Genomic DNA, 18,520 nt, shown 5'->3' with positions numbered 1-18,520 from the left:
CTTTTGAATCATTTTCACAATTGTCCTTACAGAATCCTCCTGTCAGCTCACAATCCAGCAGCTGTTTGGGCATTCTGCTATTACTCCTACTCTCCTATGTATGTCAAGCCAATAAAGTCTTGACAGTGAGTGTTATTTTAACCATCGGTAGACTGCTTGCCAAGACACTTTTGTGAGCAATACGTACTTGCTATTTAATGTAAATGAGGACCAGTAGCAGACAGTGATTAAACTGCTCAAGAGGCCAAATGAGAGACTGGGTGCAAGATGAAATCAGAAAGTCAGGCTATAACTATATGTAATACCAAATTGGGGCCATATTGTCTGCCAGAGTCCTACAAGGCACATTAGCCTTTCTGATTACTAGGCTTATGAGTGCAATAATTGACAGTGAGCTGCCTCAAGAGAAGAACTTAATAATGGACTTTGCAATTATATATTTCCGGCTGCTAGTTAGCCTGTCTGGTTGCATTTAGTATTTTGCCGCTGCACAATGGCATAATCTTCACTCTCCTTTAGGTCTGCTATTAGTATCTAGAGCCAGCATAATCCTGTTCTGCATACAGAAACTTCCAGACATCAGAGTTAATCCTTACAAGAGTTTGCTGGCTACTAAAAAATAGGGCCTATTTTTTGGTATCAGGTTCTCGGTCCCTTCCTTATTAAGCTTTTAATGACTAAATAAATAGATTTATAGATTTATTCAACCCTGCTTCAATTCACTGATTGCAGGAAAAGGAATGTAAGGGATCATTAACTCTGACCTATCAGTGAGACTGTCATTTAAATGAGCAGACTTAGTATCTTAAGGACAGGTCACCTTCTGGGCAGGTCAAATGTCGCCTACAAAAGTCAAACCCTAAGCCTACTTACTGCAGGTGTTCAAGAGTTAAGAAAATGTAAAAGGTATATAGATGGCTTAACATTGTTCCATGCACAATTTCTGTCACGCAATATAGATTATGCTTACAATGCCAATACAAGAGCATAATACAGTAGCTCAGAGCTGACATCAGAATCCATAGTATGGAAGATGATGACAGTTATGTTAATAATGGGAAGAACTATAAACCTATAAAAAGTGTTTTTGGTTTTTCCATTATTTTTCTTGAGCAAGATGACAATGAGATTACCTAAAATTCTTAGAACTTTAGCCTGCAATTCTAGAGGTTGAGAAAAAGAGATCTAAATAGCCCATTTCCTCTTGGTTGTAAATTTTGGCAGGTATGCTGCTTACAAGTTTAACTCTTTGCAGGTTTCACTGCAGAACTAAAATCTTCAAAAATTAGCATGAGATCCATTAGCACTTATTGTTTTTTTACATTTTAGGACGGTTATAGAAAGCATATTGCTGTTATGCTGTTATAGAGAACATGTTGATCACTACATAGTTATTGCCATATATTTCCTTATTTTGGAGTTAAATTCATCTGCTCCTTTTAGTGACTAATTCCAGTTATTCTTTCAAAAACACCTTGGCTGTTATTCAAAACAAAAAAGGTGAGAAAAGAAAGAAAAGTGGCAAGGCAGCTCATTCAATTTCAAGGACTTTCAATTCGCAAGAGTTTTCCTGCAAACATTTTTTTCTCAAGGTTTACCTACTATTCAAGTTTGGGGAATTATAAACACAAAGATATAAATCTAATACTATGAGATATTTGTGTTTATATGGTATATGAATTATTTTTTCTGTATCTCTTAAGTAGCTGATAAATAGTTTGTAAAAATTAAATGAGTATATGCATTAAATTAAGTAATATTCAACTCAGTGTAGCACAAATAACATAAAAATTTTGACAAGCCATCTAAGTAAGAATTCAAAGTATAAAAACAATAAATATTTAAAATAAATAGTAAGTTATCATCCCCTCTGGCAACCACGACAGTACTACAAGTAGTATAATAAGATGATACACTTCCCTTAATTTAATGGTATAAAATAAGTTGTGAAGAACAAAAGAGCCAGCGAATACCTGTCATGTCAGCCTTCAGGACTTCTGCCTGCCTAAAAAAGGGAAAAAGAACCTCAGTTAGAAACAAACTAGGCTCACCCAACGTAAGTAACACTAAAAGTTAAGTAAAATTATATATGACAGTAAGAATGTATAACAGCTCTATTTGTGGCACTGCAAATAGTGTCCCTGCTTTAATGTTTAGAGTAGCATTAGATCTTGGCAAATTGATGCCATTCCTTACAAGTTCACAGGGTCATCGCGAACTCTTCTACTGAGTAGAGTTCATTTTCTTACTGTTTAGCTCCAAATTTTCCCTCCATGAGGCCAAGAAATTCTATGTTTCTCAATTCACTAGCCACTATAACTGTTTCAAATCTCCATTCTCCTCAATTCTTTTCGGCAAAGGACAGCCCCATACCTCAGGAAAAACAATGCCCAGTTACTAAACACTTACAGTCACAGAGCCCTCTTCTTTCTTACTCTTGTTAAAATACTAGCAGTACTGCATCTCTTACCTAACACCAGTAATTACACTTAGGTATGCTCTTTCTAACCTTTTTAAGGACTTCTGCTCCTTTAATTACCCTCTCCCCTCTTTCAATAATTTAAAAACTTCCCTCTCTATTGGATCCTTCTCACAGTATTTAAACATGCCCTATTCTCTCACAGATTTTAAAACCTTCTATCCTAGATTTTCCTCTAGCTGCTGCTTCTTTTCTCTCTCCCAAATTCTTCAAGAATTGCTTATATTCAAGAGGTCCAAAACTGAACTCATGACCCATCCCCATCCCCATCCCTGGTTCTCTTTCTAGTGTTTTGTACCTTAGCAAATGTATCATGGCTTTCCAGTTGTGAAAAGCAGACACCTAGAAGTCATCCATGATAACATTCTCTCAAATCACTGGTAATCTATCAACTCCAAAAAAGTTTACCTACCAAATACATCTTGAATCTGTAGCTCTCCCTTTACTTCCTCTTCAGTCACTATAATTCAAGTTACAAGCATCCCTTGCCTGGACTATTGCAAAGCCACCAAATTGTTTTCTCCACTTCACTCTTGTCTCATTTCATTCTGCTCTCTCCACTGCTATCAGAGGGATCTTTAAAAAAATGCAAATCTGACCTCACCAATTGCACACTTAAAACCCTTTAATGATTTTCCACTGCTTTTAGGGTAAAAACCAAGATCTTTATTAAAGTGGTCTACAAAGTCCTCTGTAACTGAATAGAGTCTCTGTACTCTACTTCTACCATTATTCTCTTTTCTCCTTGGTCTCTGTGTTCCAGCCCCTGGACTTCTTTCTGGATTCTCCAATGTGCTTGGCTCCCTTGACGCTCAGGGCCTTTGTAAAGAAGAGTCCCTTTGCTAGGAATACATCTTCCTCCTTTGTCTGGTTAATTACTCATCCTTTGTCTCAGTAGAGACATTACTTCCTCAGGAAGCTTTACTTGAACCCTGCATACATGAAGGATATTCCTGTTTTATGCTCTCAAAGCACTTGCATTTTTTCTTTACAGGGTGTATCACAGATTTTAGGAATGCTCACCATCACAACTTCTTTGCCTACACGGTGGGCATTCAATACATATTTTTTAAGTGAAGAAAGGAAAAAGGCTAAATTATTTTCATATACTCTAAAAAGGTAAGTATATAAACTTACGAGATTTCCATTTTTAAAAACAAGATTTGACATAAAAGCTAGAGAATATTTAGAGATTCTATAAGTTTTACTGTAAATGCTTTATGTAATTTATTATTTGATAACAATTGTGAATTTTAGTTTCATCAGAACATAACATGAACCTTTTTGTTTTCTTAGCTTTTAAAAAGATATCTATATTTTTTAAAAATTAAGCTTTCAAATAGAATCACAATAGGATGCTATAGAAACCACAAACCACAAGAACTATCAATATAAATGAACAATACCAAATAAACAGCTACACTTAGTCCTAAAAGGTAACATCACATCAAATTCCATTATCCATAAAGCCTAGTTTGAGTGTTAAACTTTAGCCGTAAAAAAAAAAAAAAAAAAAAAAACCCTCACAAAGTATTTGATTTATGCCCTTAAAACCTAAGATCAGGGCTTCCCTGGTGGCGCAGTGGTTGAGAGTCCACCTGCCGATGCAGGGGACACGGGTTCATGCCCCAGTCCGGAAAGATCCCACATGCCGCAGAGCGGCTAGGCCCGTGAGCCATGGCCACTGAGCCTGTGCGTCTGGAGCCTGTGTTCCACAACGGGAGAGGCCACAACAGTGAGAGGCCCGCATACCGAAAAAAAAAAAAAAAACCTAAGGTCATACTTAGGAATAGCACACATCCTAACCTACCAACAACCTCCTCTCCTCCCCCACCCCAAAACCCTCCTAGAGTACTAACTTACGAACCTTATACTGAGACAGCCAACCTTACTTATACATCTCCACTGGATTCAATACCTTCCATTCTGAGCTGCCAAGTTACAAAGGACTTATTTCACAATGCTTCCATATGTTAGCTAAAAATACATACTCTAGTTTATACAAGGTACACTTAGGATCATGTGTCTAATGATTGCTTTCTCTTTCCAAACAAGATTTGCTTGTAAAGATGAACAAATGTCATCTTGGTATGCTAACATCTGCCTAACGAGGATACCAATTTCCAGTCAAATGAAGATCATATTGAGCATATAATAGGAACTATTTCCAAATAATCTGCTTCTCTGATGGGCCATCAGTAAGAGAAGAACTATAATTCTAACAGTTTCTGGAGCAGGCTTCTAGGCTTTGATAAACCAAGATCAAAATTTCACTCTACATTTTTATACACTATAATCTGCCCAAGAAAAATGTAAAACTAAAAATCCAAACACTAACAAAAGTGCAAAAATGTCATAAAAACTATCTGACATGAATGTTCAAGCATTTTGAAATTCCAAGAGTTCTGATTCCTTATTAACACAGGGGAAGAGATGCTCCTCTGTGCACAGTTCTCTCCTAGGTTCTGAAAGAGACATGTGTTAATGACTAAAATAACCTTGCTAAATTGAAATGGTGAAAAGCTAGCTAAATGGAAAATGTAACAACCCTGGGAGATAGCTACTATGATTCCCATCCCATAAACAAGGAAGTTGAAGCTCTGAAATAATTTGTCCATAGTCACAAAGCAATTAGGTACAATTAAGTACAAACTTAGTTCTTTCTGACTCCAAAGTCCAAGTCATTTCTATTTCTTTTAAATTAGAATAAAAAAATTCTATGACATAAAAAGCTTATGTAGACTTATCTAGATTCAGTTTTGTGCTCTGTCGATTAAACCCTAACATTTAAGACAACTAGTCTAAATTAAAAAATCGGTTCAGGGACTTCCCTGGTGGTTCAGTGGTTAAGAATCTGCCTTCCAATGCAGGGGATGTGGGTTCAATCCCTGGTTGGGGAACTAAGATCCCAAATGACGCGGGGCAACTAAGCCCGTGCGCCACAACTACTGAGCCTGTGCGCGGCAAACTACAGAGACCACGCGCTCTGGAGCCCACATGCCACGCACCGCAACAAAGAGCCCACGTGCTGCAACGCAGGGCAACGAAGATCCCACGTGCTGCAACTAAGGCCCCACACAGCCAAAAATAATAAATAAATAAATTAAATAAACAGATATTTTTAAAAAGATCACATTAGGAAATAAATACCTGGGATTTTTATCAAAAGGACCACAAGAAGTAAAATTCACATTCTAGTGCAGTGGTCAGCCTGTGGATGAAATTCCCTCCTTCACACTGGATCAATTTTTATAAATAAATTTTATTGGAACAGTCACGCCCATTCGTTTACATATTGTCTATGGCTGCTTTCTGCTACAAGAGCAGAGGTGAGTAGCTGAGGCAACAATCACATGTCTCACCAAGCCTAGAACAGTTACTATCTGGGCCCTTTACAGAAAATTTTGGCTCTCCTGCTTCAGGGAGTACTTCATCAAAAATGAGAAGTCGAATATGTGTAAGTTCCCAAACCAAACAGTTTTCCCATATGAGGAATCATCAATAACAGGTTCTCAGACTAAAGATCTATTTTTATTTGTTAATGTCATAATCTTGTCACAAAGAAGACTATGTTAAAATATAGTCTCATGTAATCAGAAAGTTAGTACTTGTAGGCCATGCTATATTTCTGATGGAATTAATTTGCAAATTGCTTAAAACATGGTTAGGTTTACATATTATTATCCACTAACTCTTCCTTTTTCTGTGTACCAAAAATACCCATTTAGATAGGTGAGAGGGTTAAACTAAAAATTATCTCACAAGAAAAGGAATCCCTATTCTCCCACCCCTACACAACTCTTAGTTTTTTTTAATAATGTATAATATACAAGAAATCAAATCAATAGATATGTGATCTTATACCAACTGCTTTCATAAAGATTAGCACAAAATTGGCTATTTGATTATTTTACGTTTTTATAAAGAAAAAATACTACACCTCAATGACCTACTGGTTTTGTTAAAGACCAATATTGTTAAAGATTAACGTTACAATGCTTAAAGAGACAATAGTTTTTAAATGTTTCCTCTTGGCTTCTAGAAGGTGTGGCCACATGAGATCCTTTTTATTCTTACTTTAAGCTAAAGGAATTAATGAAAAGAATGAATGAATGAAGAATCCAAGAAGTAAAATCATCATGCCTTCAATAATAAAATAGCACTATTAAATAGTTATAAAATATAAAGCTTTCAAAATACTAAATATATTGTCTCAGTTCGTAAATAATAAGGGAAATTAAGCATTTCTATCAAACACTAAAAGAGAAAGTCATTAAAAGACTGAATAAAATTTGAAACATTCAGTGATAATCAAGTATGTTTAAAGCTAACCATCTGAAACAATACTCTTGGAGAGAACATGATCATCAAGATCTATAAATACATTTAATGCATTGTAATGCACTAGGTATATACTAAAATAGCTTACACTATATTTAGCACTTATTATTGCCAGACACTGTTCTAAAGTAAGGGCTTTCCATAGGGTAATCATTCAATCCTCACTATGTACTATTATTGCCTCCACTTTATAGCTGAAGAAACCCAAGGAGATAGAGATTAAGTAACATGCCCAAAGTCATCAAGTTAGCAAGTAGTAGAGGTAGCATTTTAACACCCTGATTCCAGAGGCTAACTCCTAACCATTGTGTCATAGTTCCCCTGTTATACAAGGCTGTAAAGGGAAAAAAAAAAATGGAATGTTTGATAGTAATTGCCCAAAGAATTGGGGTTTTCAAAGGTTAAACATTTTATGGTAATTTTTTAATAATGTCACTAGAGGAAAAAAACTAATGGTTATCTTCTTTAACAAATAGCTTGATTATACATAGCACTGATATAACAATGCAAGGTAACAAATACAGGATAATCTCTCTTATGATCACACATTAATATTCATGGTTTAAAAATATAGGACATTTCTAAATCAGGGGCCGATACAATGAAGGATTCCTTTTACCTGGCCTTCCAACCCCCTTTCTCGTATGAGCAGAACATAGGAATATAAGCCAATATCCTCTAAACTCACAGTTGTTAAGGAAAGGTAAATCAGGCTCTTTTGTTCTGGGAGGTAATGCTAAAGCAACTTTTTTTTGGAAATTTAAATAAAAGCCACAGCAGGTTTTATTTCAAGATAATTTGTTTACCTATTTCCATAAAGTACTACGGAGTATTTGGGATAACAGTAGCCAACAATTATGACCATAAACATAATAACCTAATGATAATTATTTGTGTTAAATAACAGGCCAGACAGTAGACACTATAAGGTGAGTGTGTGCTTACACATGCAGACACACATGCACATATACACTTAGATCTTTAAGATATCACCAAGTCTCATGGCATTAATCAGAAAAAAATACATCACATCACTCTACTGTTGAATTTCACATAGAAAAGAACATCTAGGGAAGATGCTGCTCCTAAAGGAGCTTTTCTCAGTAAGAGATAATAAAAATACTAACTTGCTTTCTCTCTTTATGGAACGTTTTGGCACGAATTTTCAAATCTCCTGACGCTCCACTGCTCTATATTACAACGTTCACTCTACAATCTATACAATTTGAATATGTGTACCTAGTTTTATAAAGGGCCATTTCTGGTCTGGGAATCTCAAAGTATGAGAAGGAGTTATTCTTCCAGGCAGAGAAAATATCACAACAATAAAAACAAAGCTGGGCTTCCCTGGTGGCGCAGTGGTTGAGAGTCCGCCTGCCGATGCAGGGGACACGGGTTCGTGCCCCGGGCCGGGAGGATCCCACATGCCGCGGAGCGGCTGGGCTCATGAGCCATGGCCGCTGAGCCTTGTGTGTCTGGAGCCTGTGCTCCGCAACGGGAGAGGCCAGAGCAGTGAGAGGCCCGCGTACCACACAAAAAAAACAAAAAACAAAGCTAAGCCAGTGAAGGAGGTAGATTAATGGATCAAATGCACGGTAGGAAGCTACAGAAGATGAGCTGGAGAATCAAGGCAGAGAGCAGACTGTGAGGCCTTGTATGACATGTTAAGGAGCTCAGATTCTATCTTTTAACTACTAGGAAAACAGTGCTGAGTTTTAAACAGGGGCACAGCATTGTCAGAATTGCATTTTTAAAAGACTACAACAACAAGATGCATGGAAGGTGGATTTTAAAAGGGCAAGACTAGAAGAAAGGAAGTGATACTACAGATGAACAGAAAAGCCTCGATTCAAGAAATATCTGGAAGTAAAATCAGCAGGAGAAAAATAAAGCAGAGGAAACAGTCTAAAATCATTCCCAGATTGTTGGCTTGGACATCTGGGTATTTGACAAAGTGGGGGTGAGCAAGCAGACACTTAAAGATGAGTGTCAAGCACAGGGGAGACATCAAGACCAGGGATACAGTGTTGGAGTGATCAGCACAGCGATGGTAGTTAAAACCGTAAGAGTAAATGTAATTGCCCAGAAAGGCAGAAGGGTGGTGCTAGCTCCCTATCTTCATTTTTAAGTGGCAGATAAAAGAAAGACAGCCCATGAAGAACACCAAGAAGAAACTACAGGTGTACGAGAGCAAGAGAAGAGTGGTATAGGGAAAAGAAGAGGATAAAAAGGAAGAGTATTCAACAATCTCAAAGGCAGTGGATAAGTACTATAAGGATTGGAAGGTGTGTTAGATTTGGTGAAATAAGAGTCAATGATAGCCTTGCCAGACAAAGAAAAAATGTCAAATTGCAGTGAGAATGAGGAACAAATGAGAGGGAGAAGTTTAAGGCAACTCTTAAGACACCGGGCTGTGAAGAGAAAGAGAAGGGGGCCATGGGTAAAGAGACGCTTCTTTTTTTCAATGGGAGAGACGTGAGCATGTTTAGAATGAAGAAGAGAAGCTAGGAAAAAGGAATAGCTTGAAGATATAGGAAAGAACAAAACTAACAGAGCACGATTCTGGAAGAGATGAAAAGACATGAGAATGTGAAAAAGACAGGAGGCAAGACTGGCTTTGAAAAAGAGGCAGGATGAAATTGGAGGAAGGTAAGATTAGACAGAAATACGCTAGGAAAATTTGGGAGTAGTGCAGGGTGGAGAGATGTCCAGAGAATTCACTGCTACATTGCCTCAAATTCAGAGATAAAGTAGGAGAATCAGATCAGTGTCTGAAACTAAGAGGGAGATTAACTGAGGAGAATGGTAAGTCTCTGAGCTAATTACAAAAGGAATAGGCAAAAGAACCTGAGAAAAAGTGATGAGTGCCATATGGATTAGACACAATGGAAAAATGTGAGGAAGAAGGTTCCCTAACACAGAGAATAATGCCTGGTACGTCATAGCTGTTCACTAAAATGTTGCTGAATTAATGAATGGTAAAATGTGCATCATACTTAAGGCAATTTTATGTAACACAAAATGATACAGAATAAAAAAGACGTGGCCCTGAATCTGGGTTTCTTATATATTAGTAGTGCTACCTTGGAATTTCTTTCCAAGAAACTTCAATTTCCTCATCTATAAAACAGGGATACAAACTCCCTTTCAGAGTTGCTATCAGGAATAAATAAGACAACAGGTAAGTTACATAAAAGAACATGAGTGATAACTCCGAGAGGGAGGGTTAATCTGACTATGACTTGAATACTTCAGTGACCACCAAATTACTTTTGCTAATCTAGTCACTGACAAAGGATCCTTTCTGAAGCAACACACTAGGTTGAAGAAGACAACATTCCAAGGTGGAGGTCAAAAATCCTAGATACCATCACATAAGGCTAAGTGACGAAAGAGAAACTGTTTGAATGTAATAATGACCGCATTCTAGTATGCACATAAAATAAAACCAGAGATTGATACATAAAAATTGCAAAGAATTTATGTTATTGTACTTTTTGTTTCTCCCCAAACATTAGCTTTGATTATATAAAACTTAAAAACTCACACAACTAGGAAGTGGTAGAACTTGGGTTCCACCCTGCAGTCTGGTTCCAAAGCTCATAAGCGTTACACAGTAAAGCAAGTCTTCTGGAATGGCCTGGCTATAGGTGTCACTGTCATAGTATCAACTTGTAGGGGCAACTAGCAGTTCTCATTTAAAAGTCCCATCTCTAAGATCAAGCACCTTCACACTGTCATTTGAACTGATACAAGCTGCTGTGACAAGAGTTACCTGCAGAGGGCTTCTCTTATATACCATCATATACCTATTCTATAGGCATCTAGGAGGCTTGACTGCATCCAGGCTGACATATAGAACCAAGAACTGATGTCCCCTGCACTCAAATGAACTGCAATATATGTAACCCAAAACATAGGAATTTTTATTTTAAAGGATAATCTACAAGATAAAGCACATGTCCCTATGCTTATCATAAATATTCAGAGACCACATATATAAACATAAACATTTCTTAAATTTAAATGTTTAAAAATTTTCCTTGAACTATAAGATATAAACGCTCATGACAAAGTAAACATGCCAAAGTTCTTATGAAGCTACATAAGTTTAAAAAACAAACAAACAAAAAACCCCAAACCATTAGTACTCCCCTCCCCCATCCTGGCCAATATCAAATGCTTCAGAAAGCTTCTAATTCTTGTACTAGTGTTCATAATATATGAATACTTTAACATATATCTCTAAAAGGAATACAAACATGTAGAAATCCCTTGTAATTTTCATCCTACCTAATATTACTTGATTTCAGATGCTCCTCTGATTTCAAGTTTCCGGTCCTCATCTGGGACTTAAATGAAACGTTTTCTCCCACAATGACTATCTGCAAGAACATCCAATTTCTCATAAGGTAGAATGGTTTAAGACATTCTAGATAGAGGAGAGGAGGAAAATATGAGTTAACCCATAATAACAGAGAACCCCCTTGAAGAAAGTTAAATTTTCTCTTTATTTAAAATGATCTAATGTCAAAGGCAAAGGGAAAATATCAAAGCTTTTTTCCTTTTTATATTTAGTTTCTTTAGAATACACATTTAAAAATTCTGTTTTGTATATTTCTACAATTCTAGTTTGGGATCAAAGTGTTATTCTAATCTCCCTCCCTGCCTGCAAGTTGAGTGATCTCTATAAGGCAGAAACCAGTTACCCAGCAGGGCTCTTGCAGCACCAAGGTGAGAGTGCCCTGTAGAACACAGGAGCAGATGGTTGGTCCAAACTGGACTGCTTATGGAAGGAAAAACATGTAAAGTAATTAAACCACAATTATAGATGGTATAAATAATGCTTACATTCTAAGACCAGCTGAAAATGGCAGGTTTTAGATCTTCATTCACTCACTGAACAATGATTTGGTCATTTCTATGTACTAGATACAGTGTTAAGGACGAAGTATACAATGATGAACAAAACAGATTATAGTTCCTACCAGATTTAAATTCTAATGTGGACACAGACCAACAAGGAAAGAGGAAGCAGTAGAAAGTAGTGGGTAAAGGCATGGGCTTGGGTATCACGCTGCACTCAACGGCATGCCGGGAACAACTCAAGCCACAGGAAAGACATAACACAATTTCTTAGAGACATCAAGTTAACTCCAAGATTTGGACAAAATAAATTATTATTGAATACTGATAACTGCTTACATTTAGAATTATTATGTAGCAGATTCTATGCTAAATGTTCTATATACCTGATCTCACAGAATGGGAATATAAAATGTAGTAGTTAAGTACCTTATATTCAGACTGCCTGGGTTCTAACTATGCTCTGCCACTTATTAGCTGTATGCCCCAGTTTTGTCAGGAGTAAGAAGGAGATAAGAAAAGTACCTTCTTCATTGAGATGTTTTGAGGATTAAATGAGGTAACAGAAATAAAACACCTAGGATTGTTTCTTGTTAAATAAGCCCTCAAAACTGTTAGCTATTATTGTCATTATTATCATTATAGGTATTATTACTCTTCCCAAAAATCCTAAGATGTAAATGTTATTATCCTCATTCTAAAATGAGGATACTGAAGCTAAGAATGCACATTAATCAATTCTAGAATAGAAGACAAAGTTATTCATAATTTTTAACAATAAAACACCAGTCTTAAGAGAAATTTCAAACATGCAGGAGGTCTATGTGGACTTTGGCTCCATACTTTCAAAGCACGTGACTTTAGTTGTACTTCAGTGAAAAAGACTGGGAGAAAATACCTCATGACAAAACCCAAGCTCATTAGTATAGTCTCATGAATGCCATAGGGGTTTGTTTAAATATTATAAATGTTTAAAAGGTCCCTGAATGAAAGAATAAAATTTAAAGTGAATATATAAAGAAAACTAATAATCACTGGGAACGTAGGTAATCGACAAGTGGATTACATAAACCATTATCGATTTAATTTTCATAGCAACCTGAGGTAACTACTATTTTTCCAATTTTATAAATAAATAAAGAAACAAAGGCTCAGAGATTTTAGGAAATTTGCCCCAAATCACAAAGATAGTGGGGTTCAAATCCAGGTGTATCAGAATTCCAGAACCTAAACTTCATTTATTCATTATTCCATGATGCAATACGGACCTCAATTTTCAACAATTCACATGTTCAAAACTAAACTGTGGAACTCCCTGGTGGTGCAGTGGTTAAGAATCCACCTGCCAACGTAGGGACACAGGTTTGATCCCTGGTCTGGGAAGATCCCACATGCCGCGGAACAACTAAGCCCGTGCCACAACTACTGAGCCTGCACTCTAGAGCCCACGAGCCACAGCTACTGAGCCTGTGCATCACAACCACTGAAGCCCGTGCGCCTAGAGCCCATACTCTGCAACAAGAGAAGCCACCGCAATGAGAAGCCTGTGCACTGCGACAAAGGGTAGCCCCCACAAGGCAACAAAGGGTAGCGCAACTAGAGAAAGCCCATGCGCAACAACGAAGACCCAATGCAGCCAAAAAAAAAAAAACACTACATTGTGACTATTTTATTGCTTATGATTTTATTCAGAGTTTGCCTATTTAAAAGCATAAGACCCACCCATATTCCCCTTTTCCTTAAACCTGAAAAACTCTTCTCCAGGAAATCTTATTGGTTTTAGCCTCTGGTACATATTCTGTCCCAGAGGTCTCTCTAGTTCTTCTTCCCACTCTCTTCCTCCTCATCACAATGCAAAACAAAAATCCTAATTTCTAGAAATTTTTGATTAATAAGACAATTGACAACACAGGTTTACTATATTTTCTTACATAAATTATATAGGAAAAATAAACATACACAGACTTCAATGGCAACAGCAGAACATTCCTTGGAGTGACCCTAAGTCATCACTGCAAATAATTTGCACTGCAATTATATAGCTATTCATAGAAAGAGTTCCTGAATACATGGTAAAAAAGGGGAGATGATATCTTTGTGGACAAATCTTCATGCTACACAACTTTCTTAGATACCATCTAAAATAAAGATCAAACAAATTTTATTATACTCTCCCACACTGCTCCCCAAAGGAAAGATATAGCCTAGCCTCACTGTGCTTCCAACATCACACAAAACCCACTTTTTAAGTTCTTCTTTGTTAAACAAGAAAAAAAAAAAACCTCTTTAGTTGCAAAATGTACAGTAAATAACATACAATTCTATAGCATATTAACAAAATCAAATTACCAGCTGACTTAGGCAACAGATCCAAAGAAATTAAGAGTTTATACCATATCTGGCTCATATCAATTACACAAAAAAATATCTGAAAAGTTAATGACGGAATATTTTCCAAATCTGATGAAAGTTATAAACCCAGATATCTAAGAAGCTCAATAAACTTTGAGCATTTGAGCACAAAAGAAAACCATACAAAGGCACTGTAATCAAATGGCTGAAAAGCAATGATAAAGAGAAAATCTTAAGAGCAGGCAGAGAAAAAAATAAAGATAAGAATAATGGCAAAATTCTTATCAGAAAAAATGCAAGCCAGAAGATAATGGAATATCTTTAAACTAGTGAAAGAAAAAAAAAGAACAAACCCCAAATCCTATCAATCTATAATTTTATATCCAGCAAAAATATCCTTTAAAACTGAAGGTGAAACAGATATTTTTAGAAACACAAAAGCTGAGAAAATTTGATGCCAATAGGTCAATACCATAATAAATATTAAAAACAAGCTCTTGAGGCTGTTAGAAAATGGTACCAGATGGAAACCTGGAACTATACAAAGAGATAAGGAGTGTCAGAAATAATAAACATGTAAGTAAATGTAACTTTCTTCTTCTGTTTTTTTAAAATTTATTTATTTAATTTTTGGCTGCGTTGGGTCTTTGTTGCTGCGCACAGGCTTTCTCTAGTTGCGGCGGGCGGGGGCTACTCTTCATTGCGGTGTGCAAGCTTCTCCTTGTGGTGGCTTCTCTTGTTGCAGAGCACGGGCTCTAGGCACGTGGGCTTCAGTAGTTGTGGCACACAGGCTCAGTAGTTGGGGCTCGCGGGCTCTAGAGCGCAGGCTCAGTAGTTGTGGCGCACCGGCTTAGCTGCTCCGCGGCATGTGGGATCTTCCTGGTCCAGGGCTCGAACCTGTGTCCCCTGCATTGGCAGGCGGATTCTTAACCAGTGCGCCACCAGGGAAGTCCTACTGCTTCTTTTTTTAACCAGGTATAAGGCACCATGCTAAGAACTTTTACTCTGTTATCTAATTTATTCCTTCTCAAACCCTAGGAAACATATTATTTCCATTCTAACACTGAGGAAACTGGAATCAAAAGGTTAGATAACTGACCCAAGATCATACACCCCGTTTTCAAACTCAGGGCTGCCAGAAAGTAAAGGCCTTACTCTTAAATCACTATAGCTTTAAGTGCTGTGCTTGGCTAATGCTCATATTTGGAGTATCAGGCTAAACTTTCTGATAATATAGCTCCACTTTTGAAAGCAAAGTAACACACTGACAAGGTAAATCCCATGAGAGAGAACAGCTTTCGATATAAGAATTATCCTGAACATAACAAGAAAAAGACAAATAGAAAAAGTACCAAATTCAAATAGAGTTAGAAAACAAAACAAAACAAGGAAACACATGAAGACATAAACAAGGCCAGAGCAAAGAATCATAACAGACATTAGTAAACTGAAATACATTCATACATGCTTTGAATGAATATTCATCAAATATATGCAAAGATTCCACTATGCATCAGGCACTGCAGAGGCCTTAGGGATACAAGTGTTAGCAAAACAGTCCCTGTCCTCAATTAAAAAAAGAGTCTTTGGAGTTAAAAACAGAAGCCTTTGGTGACCTGACCAAGTATAGTTTCAGTGGAAAGGTAGGGGTAGAAACCAGAGAACAATGGGTTGAGGGAGTCAGTATAGATGATGTTTATAAGGTGATAAATGGGGAAGATAAATATAGAACAAATGCTAAGGAAGGACAGGTTAAGGGAAGCTTGCTCAAATGTTTATGACAAAGCTCCAATTAAGGAGGGAAAAGGTTGAATATAAAAAAAGTCTGTGGGCTTCCCTGGTGGCGCAGTGGTTAAGAATCCACCTGCCAATGCAGGGGACACAGGTTCGAGCGCTGGTGCGGGAAGATCCCACATGCCAGTGGAGCAACTAAGCCCATGCTCCAGAACTACTGAGCCTGCGCTCTAGAGCCACAACTACCGAAGCCCACACACCTAGAGCCCATGCTCCAGAGCAAGACCGCAATAAGAAGCCCGCACACTCAACAAAGAGTAGCCCCAGCTCGCCGCAACTAAAGAAAGCCCGTGATCAGAAATGAAGACCCAACGCAGCCAAAAGTAAATTAAAAAAAAAAAAAAAAGTCTATGAGATCCAGAGCAAAAACAAAGAAAACCACCTTAATAAGGAAGATGAGAACCTTTTCCTTTCTAAGAGCGACAGAGGCAAGGACTAGTAGAGGAAGGAACAGGAAGCAGATCAGTCCCACCAAAAGGTTTTTATTTTTATGTTCAAATAAAGACCATTTGCTAAGAGAGTAAAACTTCAAGAAAACAGCAAAAGTTTAACTACTGTAAAGAAATGGGCAAAACTGGGGGGAAAATCAACTAATAGATATTGAAGTGGAAGACTGCATTTAAACAACTGGCCAGTCTGTAAGATTTTTTTTTTCCAGTGAGGCTATCCATAATACCCAAAGAAGCATATTTTCAGAATCATTCAGAGCAGATTTTCCTAGACAAGTGAGCTGGGAGGACAAGAGGACTGAGGATACTGGTAAGACAGGTTAAAGTAATATATCAAAAAATGGGCAGAAGAGCAAAAACAGGAGGAGGAAGAAAAGAAAAAAGCAGGAAGTGACTAATAGCAAAAAATTTGGAATCTACACTGGAAGTCCTGAACAGAGAAGCAGCTGGATTAATGCGGATCAGGCTGTGGTCAAAATGGAATGGTTGAATGTAAGACTTTAGAGGTAGAAGAATTCTGAAGAATAAAGTCTAAGATATAATATGGACATACATAAAGGTTAATATATTAAAGAGAAAGATTAAGAGAGAAAAGAACAGAAAAAGGAGAGCTGCATTTTAAAGAGTGTTCTAAGAAAACATCAGTTCTATGAGCTGTGACATAGCTTTGGAAACCCCAACCTCTATCTCCCTCTTGGAGGTTCATAATACACATCAGCATGTTACAAACTATGAGAAGTCTTACATAAAGAATCCAGTTTAGGGCTTCCCTGGTGGCGCGGTGGTTGAGAGTCCGCCTGCCGACGCAGGGGACACGGGTTCGTGCCCCGGTCCGGGAAGATCCCACATGCCGCGGAGCGGCTGGGCCCGTGAGCCATGGCCCTGAGCCTGCGCGTCCGGAGCCTGTGCTCCGCAACGGGAGAGGCCACAGCAGTGAGAGGCCCGCGTACCGCAAAATAAAAAAAAAAAAAAAAAAAGAATCCAGTTTAACCCCGTATTTTGAAATTTATTTTGCCTTGGATATATTGAGAACCCTAACATATATGAATTTCCCGTGTTCAGCGGAATACACTCTGGGAAATGCTAGAGTATTGGATAGACTTGTCTGTGTGTAATACAAGTAAAGACATCAAGGAATCTGCTTCAAAAAAAAGGTGAGATCATGAGACCTTCAGTACTGATGAGGATGTACAGAAACAGGTACTTTTCAAACACTGCTAGGGCCAGAATAAACAGTACAAACTTTCTGGCAACATCTACCAGGCATTATTTCCCCATTGCTGCTGTAACAGATCACCACTAATTTAGTGGCTTAAAACAACACAAATTTTATTCTCTTACAGGTCTGAAAGTCAGAAGCCTGAGTGAGTCTCGGTAAAAATCAAGGTATCACCATGGCTGTGCTGCTTTCTGGAGGCTCTAGGGAAGAAAGCTAGTTTTTGCGTTTTCCTTGTTATTCAGACTACCTGCATTCTTTGGCTTGTGACCCCCTTCCATTCCAACAGGATGTTATCCTCTGTGGTTCTTTTCTTTTCTTTTCTTTTAAATTTATTTATTTACTTATTTTTTGGCTGCTTTGGGTCTTTGTTGCTGTACGCGGGCTTCCTCTAGTTGAGGCGAGCAGGGGCTACTCTTCGTTGCAGTGCGTGTGCTTCTCACTGCGGTGGCTTCCCTTGTTGTGGAGCACGGGCTCTAGGTGCGTGGGTTTCAGTAGCTGTGGCACGTGTGCTCAGCAGTCATGGCTCTCAGGCTCTAGAGCACAAGCTCAGTAGTTGTGGCACACAGGCTTAGTTGCTCCGCGGCATGTGGGATCTTCCCGGACCAGGGCTTGAACCCGTGTCCCCTGTATTGGCAGGCAGATTCTTAACCGCTGTGCCACCAGGGAAGTCACGTCTCTCTGGTTCTGATTCTTCTGCCTCCTTCTTCCACAGTTAAAGGATTCTTGTGATTATACTGGGCCCACCAAAAAATCCATGATAATCTCTTTATTTTAAGGTCAGCTGATTAGCAACCTTAATTTCTTTCCCCTTGCCATGTAACATAATATATTCATAAGTTCTGGGGATCAGGATGTAGACGTCTTTTGGGAGGCATGTTATTCTGCCTACCACGCTTAACAAAATATTTTGAAATGTACATACTCTGTCATTCAAATAAGCATGCACAAGAATATGTGTGTACCAGGATGTTCATTACAGCATTTTTTAATAATAATAAAGTATTGGTAACAACACACATT

At 37.9% G+C, this 18,520-nt stretch overlaps 1 protein-coding gene across 5 annotated transcripts in view; it reads right to left on the bottom strand.

The window, feature by feature from the left end:
• The window catches only part of SMG7 (SMG7 nonsense mediated mRNA decay factor), a 69,781-nt gene that overhangs the window by 36,398 nt on the left and 14,863 nt on the right, over nucleotides 1-18,520 (bottom strand). For 4 of the 5 annotated variants that reach the window (XM_060035144.2, XM_060035161.2, XM_060035154.2 and 1 more), the window contains exons 2-3: nucleotides 11,114-11,252; nucleotides 1,974-2,005 (exon numbers count right to left, since the gene is read on the bottom strand). In XM_060035144.2, coding sequence (XP_059891127.1) covers nucleotides 1,974-2,005; nucleotides 11,114-11,229 — 148 coding nt within the window. In that variant the 5' untranslated portion in view covers nucleotides 11,230-11,252. The remainder of the gene's footprint in view (nucleotides 1-1,973; nucleotides 2,006-11,113; nucleotides 11,253-18,520) is intronic. The other variant, XM_060035151.2, reaches the window with a different exon arrangement.

This window comes from Delphinus delphis, chromosome 1, assembly GCF_949987515.2.
Source record: "Delphinus delphis chromosome 1, mDelDel1.2, whole genome shotgun sequence".
Taxonomy (NCBI): domain Eukaryota; kingdom Metazoa; phylum Chordata; class Mammalia; order Artiodactyla; family Delphinidae; genus Delphinus; species Delphinus delphis.
This window is presented reverse-complemented; position numbering and strand designations above follow the sequence as displayed.